The sequence below is a fragment of the Mixophyes fleayi genome, chromosome 5, assembly GCF_038048845.1.
Source record: "Mixophyes fleayi isolate aMixFle1 chromosome 5, aMixFle1.hap1, whole genome shotgun sequence".
In the NCBI taxonomy this organism is placed as follows: Eukaryota; Metazoa; Chordata; class Amphibia; order Anura; family Limnodynastidae; genus Mixophyes; species Mixophyes fleayi.
Window position 1 is genome coordinate 229955747 of NC_134406.1, and position 22517 is coordinate 229978263.

The window sequence follows — 22517 nt, forward strand, 5'->3', positions numbered from 1 at the left end:
ACCTCAAAATCAGTTCTGAAATGGTAAACAATAAATGCAAGAATACCATAAATTTTGGTTCATAAGCTCAGTAGGTCAATATTTTTCACAATACAACACTACACAACTACTTCTTCTAAGCGCACTTGTACAATATAAATTACTTTATACATATAGTGTCAGGTAGAAACTGGAGATGGCTGCACTACACTGGATCTATGTTTTAAAAGACTTCAAAAAGGACCCTAATTATTAAAATAGCAAGTGGCAGCATACCCAAGATGCAAGGATTGCAGAGTCCTGAAGGTGAGAAGTGTGTATAAAACATTATCTAGGTAACTTTATTACAGAGACGACTTTATAATAATCTAGCCATTATCAGGTACATATTTGCTAGGAATTTGCAGCATGGAGTTATGTGGCGTTTTAACTAGTGATTTTGGAGATTTAACCACAAAATCAGCAATAATCAGACAAAATAATTTAAAGTGCAAAAGCCAGTCAGTCATTCAATAAAGGAAATAAATGCATCCATTGACATTAAGATATATTAAGAAATGATTCTTAAGACTTAGGGACCAGTAGACTTTTTTTGTTTTAAAATGCCATCTTATTTTGATTTTTTTTGCCATACCAAGCTATGAAAGGATTACTTTGATGCAAACAGTACCACGACTGGGCAAACTGACCAGCCAGAGAACCTGAGCAGTGTGACTGGCTTAAGCCTACCAGTTATACAAGTGCTCTTTGCTAGGATAAACAAGGTCTACTAGTAGAGACAAACACCTGCAATAAACATACTGAGCTACTAACAAGTCCCTTCCTGCCGGCCTGTCACATACTGTGCCAGCTTAATATTAGGTGCAGACGTCAATAACTACGCATCAGGGAGAGCACCTGGATGTGGTATCTAGAGCCGCCTTCATTCACATACATTTCATAGACCGTGCTTCTTGCTGTCTCTGGACCTTTATTCTACATTGATGTAATCCAATCCTGTCAGATCAGAAACCTAGGGGTATATTTACTAAACTGCGGCATTGAAAAAGTGGAGATGTTGCCTATAGCAACCAGATTCTAGCTGTCATTTTGTAGAATGCACTAAATAAATGGTAACTAGAATCTGATTTGTTGCTATGGGCAACATCTCCACTTTTTCAAACCCGCAGTTTAGTAAATATACCCCTCTAGAGTCTGCCAACAAAGTAGCTACGAGAGGGTTGCATACATGCATGTAAGGTAGAATGTTCACTTCTGCCTCATTCAACATGAAGTTTTGGCTGGAGATAAGTATTTTTTGGGCTACATACACAATGGTGATTGCAATGTGTTTTGTAAATAGCATCTTAATGCCATTGCATATATTATGCATTTACAGACACGTTCAATCTGGGGTTTTTTTTTTTTGTTTTTTTTTTTAAAAAGCGCGACTGAAAAAAGGACTATGCTATTTTGTTAAAGCCAAACACATGCAAAACCTTCTTAAGTGCATCTCTTGGTACAATGATATTTCCCCATCCGTTTACATGTGCTTAACTTGCGTTAAAAACTGATCTTACATGCTGGAATTTAATGCAAGTGTACAGTATATATAGCCACAGAATGGACAGACTTTTCTTAGAGTATATTTAGTATAAACTACTTTATGCAGCAATAATAGGAGAATAGCTACATAAATAGGGGGAGAAAAGAATGATATATACACAAGGAAGAAACTCCCTGTCTACAGGTTATAAATTTATTAAGGCTGCAAGATTGTGTGTAAATTAAATCAGGTAAACTCCAATAAACACTGTACTAGCTACTGTGCCCAATTCCTCTGCTTTTTGTAAAATTTTTCATGTGCTGTGAAATTAGATTTTATAATTGTGTGTGTATATATATATATATATATATATATATATATATATATATATATATATATATATATATATATATATATATATATATATAATAAAATCTAAAGACAAAACAGTGTATAACCACAGAAATTAAGGAAATTGTGCAACGGAATCGGAAGTTTATTATTAAATTGTTTGAGCAACATAAGACTTTTGAAGCAAAATATGTATACTGTATTTTTGGTGAACATGGGAGATAGAATAAAAATAAAATGCACTCCCCACATATGCAGACACTATAGTGGTCATACAATATAGGGAACTCAAAATGTAGTAACTGTCCATTTAGATAAGGTCTCCATAGACTGCATATTTGTCATTTTATTTTAATTTGGATGATCTTAGAGAAAATCAATGTAATAGGAAGGAAAAAAACAACCAATATTAATACTTTTTGGAGTAAAACTACTTTAAATGCAGTGATCAGAAGGATGACCCTGTGTCACATTGTGGAAGCAACTCAGAAATGGTTACAGATGTCTAAATATCTTAAGATATGTCAAAGACTACATACTTTAGAAATATAAAAAAAAAACAAAAAAAAAACCACAGGTATTAAACACAGAATTTTTGCCGTCCTGTAACAAAAGCAACTACGAACCATAACCTTGGGGGGAAAAAAAATTGTTTCGTTTCTCAAACCCCATAGATTAGGAAATAATTCATCTCTAGAAGCCATGTGTGGCTCATTAACACAGTGGCCAAAAAAAATATTGACATCTGTTGGGGTCCCAAACCTCCACCACACACACGCAAGTACAAATACAACGCAATAGTATAAATACAAACATACAGAAACATAACGTCATAAAGGGAAGCAACCCAACTTGGTGGAAATGGAGAGACACATTATGGTTCATAGATGTCTGCATGTCATTTCTCTATTATTTAATTGCCAGTCTACAAGAGTAATTTAAAACCACCTCTAGTTTTGGAGATCATTCTAGATCACAGAGAACGAGAGACAGAGTTTCTGCCTGGAGGATGGGAGTCCATGGTGACTGGGGAGGAGGCCGACTGTAGTGTAAGAATAATGAGCCATATATTACTTGTGACAGGGTCCAAGTGTATCAAGGGCAGGGGAGGGCTGGCAAATTTTAGCCCGTAGGGCAACACTCGGCTCAGCAGCCTATTAGGAACATTTGAAAAGAAAAAAATTGCAGATGGCCCAGCCCAAGGTAGGTCACTATGGGACTGGTCAAATGCTCCCCTTGCTCCTGATCAAGAAACTGAGAGGAGTCAGGCTGTGAGTAGACTGCTACAATAAATATAATAATAATAATACTATTTTAATAAATAAGACACACACACACACACACACACACACACACACACACACACACAGTGGTCAAGGCGGAAATTTAGAAGCGGTGGTATGGGAAATGTAAGTGAATAGACTTAGATCGTTTTACAATGAAGGCAGTATATCATACCACCAGATACAACTATCCAGACATGTTATTTTAACGCATACTTAATTAGCATATCATAACTAACATGTGATACTATGGACAGCACGGTGGCTTAGAGGTTAGCACTTCTGCCTCACGGCACTGGGGTCATGAGTTCAATTCCCGACCATGGCCTTATCTGTGCGGAGTTTGTATGTTCTCACTGTGTTTGTGTGGGTTTCCTCCGGGTGCTATTTGGAACCAAGCCCAATATATACGAATAGAACTATAATAAGGATATTAGAAGCTACGGTCTAGTTCCTTAGAGTTGAGCACCTTAGCGATTAGAGATCCTTATATTTAACATTTGGTAGTAGTATTCCATATACAACCTCTCAAAGCATAATTTGGTTATGGTACATGATTAATTGAAGATTGTAAGTAAAATGGTAATACTGGGTTTGGAGATCACATCAATGATTGGAATGACAACTGAACAATACTGTGGCATTGTGGAAATAAATTATTTGAGCCAGTTTGAGTTACTTTGTAAAAGTGGGCAATTCAATGAAAACAAAACCAAACACTTGAATAGCTGACCAGTAAAATATTTATCTAGATTTAGAAAATGATTAATATCGTCTATAAAAGAGTAGTTTTGGTATGATTAATTGGTGTGAGGATATTTACAATTGCATTATGTTGTAATGAAAAACTCCATATGGACCCATTTAATCTGGTTGTATGGTTCAGTAATTTAGATTTTACAGTTAAACAATATATAACAAATGAAAACATTGTCATGATAGGTAAAACAATGAAGAAGAGGAGCCAATAAGTTTTGCATGGTTTGTGAGACTATAAGTAATGCACTGTAGGCAGTGAACATTGTATTACTGTACTTATGCCAGGTTACTTTGTCTCTCTACACGTCCGCACTGTCAGGACAAAACTGGTTCTGTGAGTATTCATCCACTTGTTTAGCTGTGAGACCAAGTCAAAGTGTGTACATCCAGTGCAGACATCAAATGAGTATGCGGAACACAGGGAATAATCATTCAGATTAGTTTACGTCCCAATGGAGCTTACATTCTAAATACTCATTGCACAAAAACACACTAGGAGGAAACCCATGTATGAGAACGAACGCCTTTCAGAATTGAACCCATGATCCAAGCACTGGAAGGCCTCAAGGCTAGTCGCCATATCTCCTGTAGAGGTCAATCAATGCACTTTAACCAACGGTGCACTTCCCCTCTGTTCCACAGTCAAGTAAACGGAACGCAGGACAGACATTAAAAAGATGCACGTTTGTACATGGCGCCAATATTAAATTCATCGGCGGACATTAAAAATGCTCACACGTAATAAGGATACATAGCACCAGGTTACTATTAATAACCTCTGCCCCTGTTTGAGCAGGGATACGTGTATTGATATGGATCTCTAATGCAGCTGGCTATACACTTTCTATAAATATGACAGACATTGCATCACACATGGCCGAGAAGCAATAATTTTGCCCAATCAACATCCAATGTGGATTTAAATCAGTTAAACTGGAAAACGTGGTTGGCCTACGACAGAATCGGTGTGTGCGCATGTGGTTAAAAGCCGATCACAATGCACTGGGCCTCTTGCAATTTGTTTTTTCACTCAAAATGACGATACCAGTAAAATACGGACATGCATGTGTATTGCCACTTATTGTAAGGCTTTTCCAACACAAATATAAAAGTATAATACAAAATTAAGTAAAAACCAAGAGCTATGCATTGTCTAACTTTTACTATATTTAAATGCCATACAGAAAGAAAATAAAAGGGCACCAGGGAATTTGCCTATAACACATTACTTTCTGAATCAGAGGATAAGCTGCTCATAGCTTTGCTGTTATATTAAGAAAGCAGCTTGTCCATTTATTATCCAGATTTAAAAACACCACACCTCCTCCCCGCTATAATAAAGCCAACAAATTACTGAGAGAGGTGTTACAGAAGTGTGATGTGTCCATTCAACAAGTTTATGTAATTCTCAATTAGTTTTCTCCAGTATTTAAACATAATTATGCAGTTAGAAGTCTTAGGGGGAGATTGAATTAACAGCAAAGTACCACAGGAACCTTGTGGAACGTGCTCCTGCGCGAACTTCCGGCTAATACGGTACTGAAATCTTTGCTTCTATAAAAAGGTGCGAGCAAAGTTTTCAAGCTGGACATCACCACGCAGCCTCTTAGTATGATGCTCCAGCGACAAGTTACATAGAATGGAATCTCCCACATAGGATGTGTGCACACAAGCGGTTTTATGGTTCGTGTTATTTATTACCAAAAATACACTTATGCATTTTATGGCTTTTCAATTGTTTTTGTTACATGTAAAAACCACAAGATTTTAAGACACACATTCTGCTTTTTAGATCAGTCCCAAATGTTAAAAACTTGTTTAAAAATAGATACAGACCATGTTCATGATTATGGGTTTCACCACAGGACAACATTGTCTGTGTTTTTGGTTTGTGCAGATTGCTCAGTCAGCACTACACAGGTGTATGGCGTTACAATTCTGACCTGCTCCATACAACTCTTCTAGAAGGTTCCGAACATGTGACTGGAACAACACAGGAATGTTTTTACTGTAAGTATAGGGTGCAGGTATTCTCTTCCTCTCACTAACCAGACTGTTCCTACGAGAGTCAGTTACATGTCTAACTGTAGAACGGTTTGATCTTTGGGTCTGTTGGTTTTTGATAAAAAAAAAAAAAAAGCCATTATAGCATTAATTGACAGCTCGTTAAACTGATATAATTCTTGTAGCAACATTGATTATCATGCCAATATAACTTGCTTTAAATGGTGAGATGCATGCAGTGGAATTTTGTAGCATGTGTGGGTATTTTTGGATATATCGCTTTTGGCCTGTTTTTTTTCACTCTTGAAATTAAGGACAATATCTGGCACTTTTGAAGGTTGCAGGACTGCTCGTACAACCCTTGAAGTAGATCAGGCTGCCCATCACTGCCTAAAGCTAGGTACACACTACGCGGTTTTCGTCCAATAATCGGCTCAATCAGCCGACATACGACTGCTCGGTAAAAAGTGGGGTCAGTGTGTGTAGCGACACGCTGGTCGAAAGTCTGCCCAAATGGACGATTATCGCCTCATTTGGTTGGTCGTACCGTTTAATATTTTCGTTCCAATCTCGTTTCCGTTGTGTAGTGTGTATAAACTTCAGACCGATCCACAACAGCGAGTACGAAATTACAGTCATTGCTCACGACAACATGGCTGTAAAAAGTCGCTAACGGGACAGCTGGTCTTCCCTTTATCGTCCTAAACAAGGCTTGTGTGTATGCAGTCCATGGACCGAGCGATCAGAACATCTATCGCATGTAAAATCGATCGGCATAAAAAGTTGGTGGAAAATTCTGTAGTGTGTACCCAGCTTTACATTGCAGTGGCTGCTTACAATTATCCATTTGTTAGCGCCCATAAAAGGTCAACTGGTTTTTGTCTGTATAACCCTCACAGCTGCTGCAGAAATGCACTGTAAGAGCTTAAATAAGATCCTGTTCTCCAACTCCAATGACTAAATTACTATGAAAGAGCCAAAGCAGCGGAACAATTGACTAAGTATTCAATTCTATAGCGAGTGACACCAGATAGCTATTCACAGACCACAATAGGAGCAATTCCTCAATCGTGAAGAAAATGCAAAACCTCCAAGTGGCCTTCATAAGCTCTATTACTTTTTTTTGGGAAAGCATTAAAATATATGTCCTTGGCTGTAACTTTCCTTGAAATTGCAAGCAAGGTTTCAGATCAATAAAACAGTCTATGAGGAATTGGCATCAGGTATACATCCTTATTGCATGTTCAGTCAGGTTCCATAAAACAAAGCCCTCTGTTTAGATAAACATGAAAATTAATATGCAAAAGAGGATGGACGCACCAATTAAAAAAAAGAAAAAAAAAAGGGAAATACTAATGAAAGAACCAAAATTTCCCTATGTCCTTGTTGCAGAGTGATAGCCAAGCCGATAGGACTTTTTATCCATATTTGTTTTTGCTGTATTAATAAACTTGTGTAAAGCTGATCTTGGCAGGAGTGACCTTTACCCGATTACGCAGTGGAAGGCAAAGAGCTCTGTACCTTACTGTATCAGCTGGTCTTTTTCCATCCAAATGCAGTTATACGAATCCAGATCTCCACGTGGTTTCAAATTCTAATAAAAAAAATAAAATTCTAAGCTTTTTTTTTTAGCTAACAAAAAACAAAATAGACAAGTACTGGGAAACTGATATGGTAGAATGTTAGACGACTTCCTGTCATGTTGATAGATAAGAAATACTGAATCATCAGATTTCTTTAGATTCATTACAAGTCCTTGAGTGCTGCCTCGATTTGTGCGGTTTGGAAATTCCGTTGAGAGAATCATGGCAGAATACAGTTAGTTCTGCGAGTGCCACGCGCTTTGAAAAATAAAAAATAAATAAATTATATGTAGACCTAAAATACAAGTTGACCAAGCATGAAAGGGCATCTTATTTAAATATATATGTAATAGTATTAAGAACATCAAGATGTCCAGTGTAATATATATCTATATATCTATCTATATTATATTATATTATATATCTATGCTATTGTCCTTGCTTTACGACTAGTTTACGCACTGAAAAGTTCTGTTGTGTATACGAATAACCCCCGCGATCGAACAGATCTCAAACATCTTCGGTTGGGATATGCTCCTGAAAGTTTTGTAAATTAAGCAGTAGTTGATGCAGTTTATGTTTACCTGCCCTTTTAGATTATATTTACAGAAATAAAAAAAAAAAATGAAACCTATACTTAATGGGAAAAACCATAAATTTGAAGAGAAGGGATACGTGGCAATTGGCATCCTTTCCAAGCATCCATGGCCCATAAGAGAACATTTAGGTCTCATTCCCACATACATACTGCAGAAAGGAGAAACATGCATGAAAACTATAGTTGACTTTAATGGTGCGCCACCGTGAAAAATAGATGGGAGTCTCTTCACACTTCTTCCATGCAAATGCCATTTTCAGCCGCTAAAGCTAAATTTAAAATAAAATAGGATAAAAAGGTTTCTTCTGGGATTATTCCACCACTGCATTCTTCAATTTTAAATGTAGTGTGACTTATTGCTCATGCTTTAAACACACATTACCAGTACATTGTATTTGCAAAATCCATCGATTTTCATGCGTTGAACATATGTGATAAGTTACAACAACCTGTTGTCATCGCTACCAGAGGAAAAACAGAAGAGAGACCACTTCAATAAAGTAGCACCTAAGTTTCAATGCTAAGTTTTCCCACACTAGCCGGGGTAAAGCTGTGTATTGGTCTGGGAGGAATCAGAGTTTAGACACGTGTATTTCAATATTCCTCAAACAACACTCATGGCAAAGCGTTGAGCTTCAGGGTCAGCTGAAAGTCATGCTAACCTTATACCCTCTTATTACAATGAAAGGTTGGTGTTGCTTGAGTCAGAGGGACATATTGGTGGACATAAACAGCCGCACGCTGGTCACTGCACAGCAATAGATCCGGAGTGCATGCAGATAAGAGCATGTACATGTGGTGGCAGGGAAAAAACTCAAACAAACGGCATGGGTCAGAAAGAGTTAGTATTGACCAATACTTTAATCATCATCATCAGTAATTTATATAGCGCCACTAATTCCGCAGCGCTGTACAGAGAACTCACTCACATCAGTCCCTGCCCCATTGGAGCTTGCAGTCTAAATTCCCTAACATGCATACACACACAGACTAGGGTCAATTTTGTTAGCAGCCAATTAACCTACTAGTATGTTTTTGGAGTGTGGGAGGAAACCGGAGCACCCGGAGGAAACCCACGCGAACATGGGGAGAACATACAAACTCCTCACAGATAAGGCCGTGGTCAGGAATCGAACTCATGACCCCAGTGCTGAGGCGCAGAAGTGCTAACCACTGAGCCACTGTGCTGCCCTTTGTATTTGTTTGTTGGAGTTCGGTTGTAAACCAGACTCACAACAGAAAACTCCTGTAAAAACAATACTGGAATTTATGCAGATTACCAGGATTACACTTTTGCAACGGTCTCAAAACTACAGCACTAATTAGAACACAAACGTTACACATCAGAGGATTCCTTGTCTAATAGAAAGATTTCAGAAAATCTTTCTACATGGAAGCTCCATTTCCCGATCCAGTGATTTTGAAGGGGCACCACCATGATGATGTGGGTGTTTATTTAAGATTTCTATTGAACTCCTATTTTTCTCTTTACCGCTTTATTGTTGAAACAAGTATGTCCAAGGGAGTGCTTCTGTTATCTTTGTAACATTTCTCCCTTAGCCTCAACACTTATTATTTGTTGTGTTGTAAAAAAAAATAAAAAATAAAAATAAAAAAAATATTACAAAATAAAAAATAAATAAAAACCACACACCACACCACAAGCCATGAGATCTGAAAACAGAGTACTTACATGCAACCCATGTATTAGGATATTTTAGCCATGAAGAATGGTTATGTCTATTTTACAGAACGTTTCAAGAATTCAAGAAAAGTGTTTGACATGAAATATGTAAGCAAAATAGAAGACCACTTGCTGCCAACCATTACACAATAAATGAAAAGCCATTACAAATGCACACAGCTCACGACCCACATGATGCTACAGGACAAACGGTTGATCCACTTTTTACTACAGCATTTTCTGCTGAACTGAAATCATGGAATTCCTATTGTGTGGGGATGACGTCAGGTGCACCAGCCCAGTCACACAGATGAACAAAGACGGAGAAACACATGTGGAAAGAGGGTGGGGGATGTGGTGTTTATCACAGTATGCCTTTATTTCTGCCAACAATATGCTAGCTCTACACTTGCTGTTTTTAATTTCCAATAAGAAGGATATTAAAATAGGCCTCTGCGTAAGCAACGATATATACTGTGACACGGACACCCTTATGATGCACACGCACACATGACAACCTCTCGCTTGTACTTTGTGCTATGAGCTACTTTGCCATCCTGACAATTAAAGCAAAACGTCCACACACTTTCTTGTGGCCCTAATACTAAGTTAACAACGACCAACTCTCTAGTCATCAGCCAAGTTGCTCGGCGTTGGTCACACTGCATAATGACAACAACTTAGACTTAACTACTTTACACTCCTTTCACAATTCTAGTTTGATTGGCAGGTGACACTCCCACCTGGTATTTATAGAGGAGGTCTCTTCAGGTGCTCTGCTTGACTAGTCTCACTGCAGACACACCCTGTCAGCTACACACTCTATACTATCATTTTGTTACACATGTCCTCCACCTGTATATCTTTAAACTATATGCACTGCTGCACAAATGTGTAACCCTGTTTGCAACCTTGCTCTGCAGACTGTCAGCTGAATACTTCACTCCTTACTTAAGAGGCCTGTGGCATATCCATCAGACTACAATGATGCACTTCAGAATGTCCATTTCACAGATGACCCTATTAATTGTAAACATTACAGCCCCCTGAATAATGAGATTTTTTTCTAAAGTTACAGCAATTCCAAAGTGAAATGTTAACAACTTTCAGCTATGTTTTTCAGATGGCCGTGACTTACCCAAACACTCAGAGTTGTCCTACTAAAGCAAGCAAAAAAACAAACAAAAAAAACCCAAACAACTTAATGGTAGACACCCTCAATTTAATACCTGTTTTGGGACAATGATAGCTGAAGTAAACAATGGGACTGTACAAAGGAAATTATAACAATTACAATTTTAATTATTAGAAGAAAAAAAAAAAAAAAAAAAAGAAGAGAAGTTCCATACATTGACAGAGCTTGAAATGCACTTGAGTGTATGAACTTTTTCAAATTAAAAGCAGAACAGTCATGACAAATCTTTAGCTAGAAATCATTTGCCACTAGCTGTCAAAAAAAATTCTGCCTTACCTAGTGCAACTTTTTGTGATCAAATATTTCATGCAACCCTCAATCGATGAAAGAGGGCACAACAATTGGCTGCTACCTATCTGAAGGCAGTAAACAAGGAACCAGAAAGACCTCAGGGACGGGGAAAGGGGGGGGGGGGGGATGTCGCATGGTTGGCCCTCTAGCCATCAAATGGGCCACACATTACCCTTCGTAAGAAATTAAAACGATGCATTTAATCAAAGAGACACAGATCATTATTAAGATATACACTATTTGGACAGAAGTATTTGGTAACACCTGTTAATTATTGAACCGAGGTGTTTCAATCAGACCCGTTACCAGAGGTGTATAAAATCAAGCACCTAGCCGTGCAGTCTCCATTTGCAAACTTTTGTGATACAAAATGGGTCATTCTGAAGAGTTCAGTGACTTTAAGCATAGTAATGTGATAGGATACCACCTTTGCAATAAGACGGTTCTTGAAAATTCATCCCTTCTGTGATATTAGAATGTGGAAACGTTTAGGAACAACAGCAACTCAGCCACGAAGCAGAAGGCCACGCAAAATCACAGAGCGGGATCAACGACTGCCAAGACGCATGAAGCCTAAAAATTGACAACACTCTGCCAATTCTATAGCTGAAGAGTTCCGAACTTCCACTGGCAATAATGCAAGCACAAAAACCGTGCGGTGGGTGCATAATGGTATGTGAGGATTGCATGCAGCTGTTCAGCCATGGAAACCCATTCTAAGGCCAATCATTATATGCAGTGGTGTAAAGTACACAGAAACTGGACATTTGGCAGTCAGATGCGCGAGTCTGGGTTTGGCGGATGCCGGGAGAACGCTACCTGCCTGACTGCATTATGCCAACTGTAAAGTTTGGGGAAGGAGGGATAATGATATGGGGCTGTTCTTCAGGGTTTGGGCTAGGCCCCTTACCTCCAGTGAAGGGCAATCTTAATGCTTCAGCATACCAAGTCATTTTGGACAATGCTATGCTTCCAACTTTGTGGCAACAGTTTTGGGAAGGCCCTTTTCTATTCCAATATGACTGTGCCCCAGTGCACAAAACTAGGACTACAAAGACATGGTTTGAGGAGTTGGCGTGGAAGAACATGACTGGCCCGCACAGAGCCCCGACCTCAACCCCATCCAACAAGGTGGATTAAAGAGGAAATAAACCCCAAAGTCTTGTAAAATTCTTAACATTTATAGTATGTTGTGGACCCAAAAGTCCGCATTTGTCCAAATAAATTATCCCCAGGATCTTGAAAACTACATGCAGAAAGAGCATATGTTGTTACCACTTCACATTATCGAAATCAGTTCAGTACTTTGCTGAAATCAGGCCATGATAAAAGTTCTGTCCCATCACCATGATGACATCATAGCCAAACTCCACATCTGCTAAACTCTGCATGCTGCCATTCTAAAGCTGAAACACTAACATTCTGTGTGTGAGACAAGGAATTAACAAGTCCCAATTAGTATTGTGTTACACAGCTTCACCAGAGCTCTTTGCTAGAAAAATTAGATATTAGACATGAAAACTCGGGACTGCCTTCAACTACAATATTACAATGTGAGAACACATGCTGATGATTGTCTCTGTCTAGATATAGTTTAGGATCCTGCAGAGAGTTCATTTTAATGTACAATTACATGTCAGAAGCATGAAGAGGAAACAATGATGAGTGCTATCCCTGCACCTCTGTACAAAACTATAGGGCTGTATTGGCTAACCTGTGACACTCCAGTTGTTGTGAAACTACAAGTCCCAGAGTACCCTTCCAGCAATAAGCTTCTATATATTGGCAAAGCATGCTGGGACTTGTAGTTTCACAACACCTGGAATGTCACAGGTTAGCCAACACCGATATAGGGTAATACAGTGTTACTACTCTACTCCATTATGGCCAGCTGAAGCCACACCCTGAGCTTGACTAGGTTGTATGAAACCTATTGCAGGTCAAAAAGATAACATTTTCAGTCAGTTAACTGCTGTGGCATTATTGGCCATGCCCATGTATGAAGAAGCCACCAAATCAGACCGGGCACACCACTAGCCAACAGAAAACTAATCTCTTCCCTCCAACATTGTAAACTACTGCAAATGGATCAAAGAGCATGGAGGACATAGCTAGATAACTCTAAATACTAATTTCATGTACATTAAGTTCAGTAATACAAAGCCTTTAATAAATATTACTGTCAGTTATTGGCTCTGCTCATTACTACAGAACAAAGCCTACAATGGAGTACATACACGGCAGTATATCATGAGAAATATTAAAAACAAACTAACTCACAAGACTCCCCATGCCTCAATTACATACATTGATGCTATTGCTTGCTACATCCCAATTTGAGCTTGTATATATTTTTCCCATATTGTACAAGCAGCCTGCCGAGCCATGTAGCCAACGATTCTAAAAAACAATACTGTTCCTGCCTAACTTTTGGCAATCATTCCTAATGAGGACAATGGGTGAACATTTTCTGATTCATAAAAACATTGTTTATTTGTCCCACTGGCTTCTGAACCCTACATTATCCATTAAGTGTATAATTTATAAAGATATTTATCAATATATACACAGGGCTTCCTCTTTATAAACACCCTCTTCACCTGCCACCCAGGTACAATAAAAAGATTATCACATTTTATTCATTATACTCCCTTAGTTGTAATGGTAGTAGTGGTCAAACTGTGTAGTCTGACAGTTTGCAAAATTCTTCAGGCACCTTTGCCTGGAGAACACAGGTTATGCAATTCTAGGACTGGGGGCAAGACTTGTTATATGTATTGCACAGGAAGCAATCTACTTTGTAAGGTACTTTTCCAAATAACCCATATGTGCACAGCTACTGCAGTCTATGGATGACTAAAGAAACAGTCTAAACATCGTAACTTCTCACTTGTTATGTTTCTAGTTAAATAACTAAGTTGAAGGGAAAGAAATAAAAAAATAACGTAATATAGGGCAAGCATACATTTGCATTATACAAAATGCTCTTCATGAGGATGTATATTTCATGTACAACATCCTTATGATGTTTCTACAGAAAGAGAAAAGGCATTTAATATGAAATATTTTCTCAATGTTACAGTCTGGTTTTCTTACTATTTCAATTGAAAACAGAGGCATTTATTTCCATAGATTTATTCAATACACAAGGTCAGTGGGAAAGATTTGAGCAATATACACTGATCAGCCACAACATTAAAACCACTAATAAGTGAAGCGAGTAACACTGATTATCTTGTTACAACTCAATGTGAGCTTGCACCTGTCAAGGGGTGGGATATGGTAGGCAGCAAGTGAACAGTCAGTTCTTGAAGTTGATGTGTTGGAAGCAGGAAAAATGGGTAAGCTTAAGGATCTGAGAGACTTTGAAAAGGGCCAAATTGTGATGGTGAGACGACTGGGTCAGAACATCTCCAAACTTCCTGTGGGGCCAAGGCTAGCCCGTCTAGTTCAATCCCACAGAAAAGCCAAGATACAGGGGTCAGAAGCCACAGGGCAGTGTAGCTTTCTGCATAGGGGGCTGCATAGCCACAGACCAGTCAGAGTACCCATATTGACCGCTGTACACTGCCAAAAGATTCTACAATGGGCTCGACCATGGAGCAATGGAAGAAGGTAGACTGGTCTGATGAATCAAGTTTTCTTTTACATCATGTGGATGGTTGAGCGAAGTTGCGTCATTTACTTGGGGAAAATATGGCACCAGGATGTACTATAGGAAGAAGGCAAGCTGGCGGAGGCAGTGTTATGCTCTGGACAATGTCCTACAGGAAAACCTTGAGTCCTGGCATTCATGTGGATGTTACGTTGACACATACCACATACCTACACATTGTTGCAGACCAAGTACACCACTCGACGGCAACTGTATTCACTGATGGCAGTGCCCTCTTTCAGTGGGTTAGTGCACTCTGCCACACTGCAAAAATATTTCAGGAAGGGTTTGAGGAACATGACAAAAAGTTCAAGGTGTTGGTCTGGTCTTCAAATTCCCCAGATTTCAATCCGATTAAGCGTCTGTGGGATGTGCTGGAAAAACAAGTCTGAGCCATGGAGGCCCCACCTCACAACTTACATGACTTAAAGGATCTGCTGCTAATGTCTTGGTGACAGATACCAAAGGACACCTTCAGAGGTCTTGTGGAGCCCATGCCTCGATGGGTCAGAGCTGTTTTGGCAGCACTAGGGGGACCTACACAAGCTGGGCTGGCGGGCATCTGCCCCCTGGGCTCGTTCCATAGGTCATCTGCATTTTTCCCCCCATTAAAATATGCTGCTGAGACGAGTCTTGCTTCCCCAGAGCTAAACAATTTGCCAGCCCTCCCCTAAACAGGCAGGTGGTTTTAAAGTTGTGGCTGATCGGTGCATGTTCCAGAACAGAGACAAGCTGACAACACTTGACATCTTAATCAAAAGCACATGTTAAACAGAAACCTTAACCAGGTGAAAGAGATGAAATCCACGACCTAGCACCAACCTACAGCAATTGACCACATGGCCTAGTCTCAACCTGCAAACACAGTTGTTTACACATGTAGCCATGTACTGTTAAAAACAGGCAGCGCCCACATGTGAACCCCTGCTATTATTTACCATTCGAGGGTTACTAAAACATATGAAATAATGATTATTTACACAACAGCACTGTATGACATTTACAAACATCACACACAGCAGACACTGGCCCGAACCTGAATTGCCATGGTTGTTAAAATAATGACTGCAACAGCACTGAATGATTAAATGTGCACTGAGAGCAGAGTTTATTACAATGCACCATGGCTTCACCCTAATGAAAAATCTGTACCATTTAGGCATGGGGATACATACGCGCACAGTTGCTTTTTTTTGGGTTGATGGTGTGAAAAGAGCCAACTGCTTGACCCGACTGCCAGGATCCCTGCCCAGTTTGGCCACACATTTCGGTGAAGTAGCTGGATCTTTTTGGATTAACCCAAGGGCATCCCTGAACTTGCAATTCCCTTGTGCCCAAATGGTAATTTTGAATCATATTCTGCCTGCCTTAAACTATAGATTGCCTTCTATAAAAGAGATATTGATAGCATTCAAATGCATGTAAACTTCCCATATCTTGACAGAACTTCAGATATTTGACTATCTGCATTTAGTGAGCAGTTTAGTAGAAACTCTTATCCAGTTATCCATTTTTGGCTAAAGTTAGTTATAAGGGAAAGTGCTTGTCCTTCAATGCACGAAACCTGAATCCAATATCAGGCAAACCTATTGGATCACAATTTGACAATTACACAGTTCAACATAAAAATTATTGTGTGTAATGTATGAGCTGGGGATCAGGACATTTCTTTGTCAATGACTGTATTTTTTTTTTTATTTTTATCACTTGCGTTATTTCCCATTTCCAAGAGAATACTGCATGGAGCGAGTAGTAATCCTTGAAAGGCACCAATTTAGAACATGGCCTTGTGCGCTGGATAAATGTTGGAAAACAAATTGTTTTCTCCATTGTATTACAGATTTGATATTATATTCTGGGTCCTAAACCGTAAACGAACATATGAAGTTTTTCATATTCACTCTATCTGACCTCAGCAGCAATTTATGCAAGCAAGAAATACAGCATTGAACAACAAATAAATGTGGACACATAGGCCATACACATTGGAGGAGACTCAATTCTGAACAAAGTGCCGCCCTCATATTATCCGCTCCCAATGCCACCAGTACAATGCAATTCTGGGACCTGCCATGTTTATTGTGTCTGGAAATAGGACAATATTATGCACATTTTTTTTTTTATTGCTTGCACCACCTCATAGCTGCTAGAATTGAATTGCACAGACAACACACAAGATGGCACATTGCGCACAATTAAATCTCTCCCATTATACTGGTCTGAATTATGTTCACTAAACTAAAATAAATAGAGTAGGATTGTTGTTTGACTAAGGAGTGGTGAACCTATTAAAGAAAGTTACACCCCTCCCCCAAAAAGTGAAGGATCAATGCTTGCCACACACTGCAATATTTACAGAGACATTGCTTACTCTGCAGTTTGTGTGGTCGCAAAACAAACCCAATGCCCGAAAATAATCCAATAAAAGGCAACTATCATTATCAGACCCACTTGTGAATTCAGTTGTAAGATGTTGGTTATTGGCCTGTTCGCGCTGTCATCTTTCCACTGAATTTAAAAAAAAAAAAAAAAAAATGCCCAAAAAGATCTTGCCCCCAATGGCTGAAAAGCCAGCTCTCATCCAATTTGGCCACTTACACTGCTCCGTTCAAGCATCAGGATTGTATAGTGCAGTGGAGCCCAAACTTTTTCAGTACAAGGCACCCTTAGGATTTCCATCATGTTTTCCGAGGCACCCCTAAGCCAAAAAATAATTACCAAATAGCCCCACGCCTTGCTTACCACTGGCCCTGGCCGAGGCACCCCGTGAGATCGCAGAGGCACCCCAGGGAGCCTAGGCGCACAGTTTGGGAACCACTGGTATAGTGTGTGGCAAGAGATCTACATAGAAACTCAGGAGCAAGGCTAATGTGAATAAAGATTCATGCAGCATGGTGACTCAGTGGTTAGCACTTCTGCCTCACAGCACTGGGGTCATGAGTTTGATTCCCGACCATGGCCTTATCTGTGTGGAGTTTGTATGTTCTCCCCGTGTTTGCGTGGGTTTCCTCCGGGTGCTCCGGTTTCCTCCCACACTCCAAAAACATTCTAGTAGGTTAATTGGCTGCTATCAAAATTGACCCTAGTCTCTCTCTGTCTGTGTGTGTGTATGTTAAGGAATTTAGACCGTAAGCTCCAATGGGGCAGGGACTGATGTGAATGAGTCATCTGTACAGCGCTGCGGAATTAGTGGCGCTATATAAATAACTGATGATTTGGAACTGGCATCCAAATCCTCTCAGCCTGTTTGTTGTGCTCATCTCAACGTTTACCCCATGTTTTAATCAGTGACCCTGAAAGATCGGGCAAACAATGCTTGGGTTTACTTTGAGTCCTACAGCTCTACCTAAAATTAGTTATTAAACCTTTAATATGACAGTACAATGGTAAACGTAATCATGAATCTTAGACTGCATTATTATTTATTTGTCCTGCCAATTAGTAATTATTGACGCCAGTGATCTTACAAATTCCTAGATAATTGATAGGCTGAAATCTCACAAGACACCCATCTCCATTGTGTGCACTTTTTACATATACAAGCAATTTCCACCAACCATTTTTGGACTGCAACAGGAGCACGGAAACGCCAAAAGAAATAAAAGTGATGCACAAAGACAAACAACTGCAGAGCCGATTAATGTGAACCTTGCATTCTAGAGCTACGAACAAGTTGAAACTAAGAAAGCTAAATAGAGGCAACGTGTGTTCCTAGTGTTGCCAAAGTTTAGTTTTGCAGAAACTATGCAATTCAGTCCAGCATCACCAAATCATAAAAAAATGTATTTTAAAAAAATAAATAAAATAAAAAAATAAAAATAACATAAGAAAACATCCCTTCTAACTTTTCTGGCCATGCAGGATAAAACTGAGCATGTAGAAGCATGAGAAATTTGGTTTACATTATTTTTCACAATCTATCAGGTTCCTATACTGTTTGCAGACCTAAAGTAACTTTACTGTGGATCAGTTTAACTATGTCATTCAGCAATGTAACTAATATTTTAAAATGAAAACGCAACACTTTCCTTAATCTATGCAAGGTGCAAATATTTCACTTTGGGTGGTCCCAAAACAACCACCATTGCTGATAATCTGATAAAAGGCGATTGTAGCATTATCAGCTCTGCTGGTGAACGCAGTTGTAAGGTGGCAAGCTACTGACCTGTTTGCATGCTCATCTTACAACCGCAATAAGGCATTGACCCAAATTGTGCCTTTGAATAAGCTCTGTGATGCTTGGTTCATTTGTCAAATAAGTTACTTTTTTTTAATAACTTTTGTTCATTTTTAACACAAATTTGTAAATTATGGTTAAACGAAAAGAAGGGGGGACACTAGATTTTAAAATATTAAATGCATGATCATTAGCATGTTCATTGGGACACAATAGGTAGAACTGATTAAGGAGCACTCCCCTAAACAGTATAGCAACTAATGTTTGGATCCCAAACCAGAGGTTAAGAACCTTGAAAAATAGATCACTCCAGGTTAGAGGTACAAAGTAGAGCAAGTTTGCACTCAACTTTTACCAGACAGGAAAAGCAAACGCAATAAATTTTTGGCTCAGTCGAATAGTAATGCAATTTTACTCAAGTTTACTTGTTAACTCCTCAGCATTCAACCCAGTCTTGCGGCACACTTGGCTGGTAACAGCTCAAGTTCCGGTATGTTATAGCCAAATAAAGATCCAAGTACAATGCATACTTCTTTTCATGTGGCTCAGTTTGACACTGCTTTGATGTACTTCTTTTGAGACACTAGCATGAGATTGTTAAAAATCAGGAACCAAGTAACCATAGAACAAGGTCAGGCTGAATCTTAAATTTGTCTAACGCAGACTTTTGTTCTACATTACTCTGTCTGCCAATTTTGAAGAAAAAAAAAAAAATAGCCAAGAGTGTGGTTATGAGATTCTCTTTCACCTTGGCAGAGTCAACAGCATGCCAGTCGCACAGAGTAAAAACATATGCAAGTATAAAGCATGAAATATGTATTATTGGTTTACAAAGTAGAAAACAAATCAGCTTTCCCCCCCCCCCATCTTTCACCATACACCCTGGCAAAGTTATTGTACATTTCCATATACACGTTGGGCATATTTTCATAAACGGGAAAAAGCAGTTAACCACTTTTGAATTGTTCTTTGTTCAATAAAAATCCTTACCAATCATATTAATACTATTATATTAACAGCAATTTAAATGTACTTCTTAGGAAAGGTGCACTTTGAGTTGACAAACTATGCAGCGGTGTTATAAATGTTGCAATGTTGGCACATATATCATAATTATTAAAGATGGAAAAAAAAAAAGTTTAACAGCCTACTACTTTACTTCTAACAGCAACACTTTTAAGAACAACTGTTTATTGTTGAGTACACCAGACATATGCCGATATTAATGGTATGAAAAATAACACTTTGCTTAACCTTACAGTATAACTTAAAAACATGACTGTATAATACTTAAACATACATTTTGAATTACGGGTATGTAAACACTAAACAATAGCTGAAAAGTCGCAGTAGAATTCCAGCCTACTTGAAAACATCCACTATGAGGACACATCATGCAATAAAGTAAAGTTGACTTTCCTTTAACCGAAACTAATCTAAACAAGCATTGCAAAATACTCTTGTATCACCATATAGATCTTGGAAACACACAAAAAAAAAAAACTTTACAGCGGTTACATAGGATTTAAAAGTTTTAAAATGGAGCTCAAGTGACTGGCAAAAAGTCCAAAAGAGCACAAACAAAACAAAAACACCCCCATCCCCCCTCCCCCATAACTTGGAAAAGAAGATACTGTTCCCACTCTGAGTTGCTTGCCCCCATAAAGGTCTCTTACCTGAGAAAGCTGCCTGGGGTTGGGGCATCCAAATAGTGCCGAGCTGGAACTGAAGCTGATGGCACCTCTGCGGCTTAGGACATGCTTCGGTACCGGCCTGTCCAGGGGCAGCACCGGCAACTGGTAACATACTTCCATTGAACAATGCCTCAGGGGGGCAACTCACCAAGAAACACAAGAAGAGACAGACACAAAAGCAAAAGTATACTGATAAACCTGTGTCTCAAGAAGACTATGGGTCAAAAGGAGGTATAAATAATATTCCTAGACAAATGTGACACCATCTCTACCAAATCACCCATCAATCTCTCTTTTCCTCCTTGCCCAAAATTTGTATCTATAAAAACAAAGTCATGCATTGCAATCTTAAAAAGAACAAAACCCCCCCCCCAAAAAAAAAAATCACTGGATGTGATGAAGCTGAGGATGGGTATTCCTGGAGAGGTCAGACAGAGAATGCCACTCAGCAGGGCGGTGGGGAGTAACAGAGGGGTGTGATCCGTGGGGTTTGTTTTGCTAAAATAATCCAGGAGGTGAATAATGAATGAGTCAGGACAGATGCCCCCTCTCTAGTGCCAGTTCTCTGCAGCAGACAGGTGGCGGGGCGGTCAGACAGGTAGGTCTCTATCCTGCAAGTGTCTGTGATGGAGGGCTCCTCAGAGGGAGTGGTGTGGCCCTGCAGGGCCCGTGTTCACAGTGCCCGGGCCCCCTGAGCGTGCAGCGGGAGCAGCCCGGGGCTGGCACTGATGTGATGAGAACGGGGTGTACGGGCAGCTTTCTCTTCTCCTCCCTCCGTGTAGGCGCAGCACTCCCATCTTCTCCGCTGTGTCACTGCCACATCTCCCCAGCTCTGGGCGAGATACAGGCCGCGACAATGCAGGTCGGGGCCTCCGCAGGCTGTAACCACCGGGCGACTGCTTCACTGGCAGCCCCAGCCCGAGATAGAGGGAGCCCCGGGACGGGTCACTGGATACAGGATGTGTAGTGACTGCAATGGTCTATTGTGAATCATTGAGCTCCTCCTGTTCTCCCACACTGAGCCCTACATGCACACTGCTATCTGCTCCCGGGGGTGGAGGGGGGTATGGAGCCTTTGTGTGAACCAGATTCCCGCAGCTCTCTCCCTGCAGCTACAATTAGGAGACAGCCCTCCCTCTCCCTGGAGGAACATGCTCACCCCCCTCTGCCTGTATCCCCCGTATTATCCTGCACGTCGTTGCCTCACAAATAAAAGAAAATGCAAATTAAAAAAAAAAAAGAAAAGGGGGGAGAAAGAGCTGTAACCCGTGTGCACGCCTCTCAGCAGCTGCCCATACCGCCGGCTGCAGTCACCACACTACAGGCTGCCTTCCAGGGACTTAAAGGACACTTGCTGACATCACAGTCATGTGACCGGGCTCGGGAGTGACACCGCTGTACCATGTGACCCGGTGCTGTAAGATACAGGGCTCCGCTTGGTCTCTGGCTCTTGTGAAATCACAAGACCTAGCATGCTGAGATCTGTAGTTCCACAGCAGCTAGAGAGCCATTGCCACATGCTCCACCACCTCTGCGGAAGAGACAGAGCATTACACTGCCTATGTCGGGTCAATTAGCATCAGACATGATTGATGGTTTATGAATTTGAGATTTTGCAAGTTTACTTATTTTGGTGCTCATTTGTGAATTTCTGTTTCAGGTATGAACCAGAACCTTTCTGAAACGTTACATGATATTTAGTTTCCCTTCACTATCAAGTATACGCCAGCTTTGGCTTA

The 22517-nt window shown here is 39.8% G+C and overlaps 1 protein-coding gene across 2 annotated transcripts in view; it reads right to left on the bottom strand.

Annotated features, from left to right (window-relative positions):
• The window catches only part of PDE7A (phosphodiesterase 7A), a 74843-nt gene extending 52707 nt beyond the window's left edge, over positions 1-22136 (bottom strand). Inside the window, exon 1 of one of the 2 annotated variants that reach the window (XM_075213584.1) lies at positions 20761-22136. In XM_075213584.1, coding sequence (XP_075069685.1) covers positions 20761-20898 — 138 coding nt within the window. In that variant the 5' untranslated portion in view covers positions 20899-22136. The remainder of the gene's footprint in view (positions 1-20760) is intronic. The other variant, XM_075213585.1, reaches the window with a different exon arrangement.
• Positions 22137-22517: the final 381 nt, after the last annotated feature.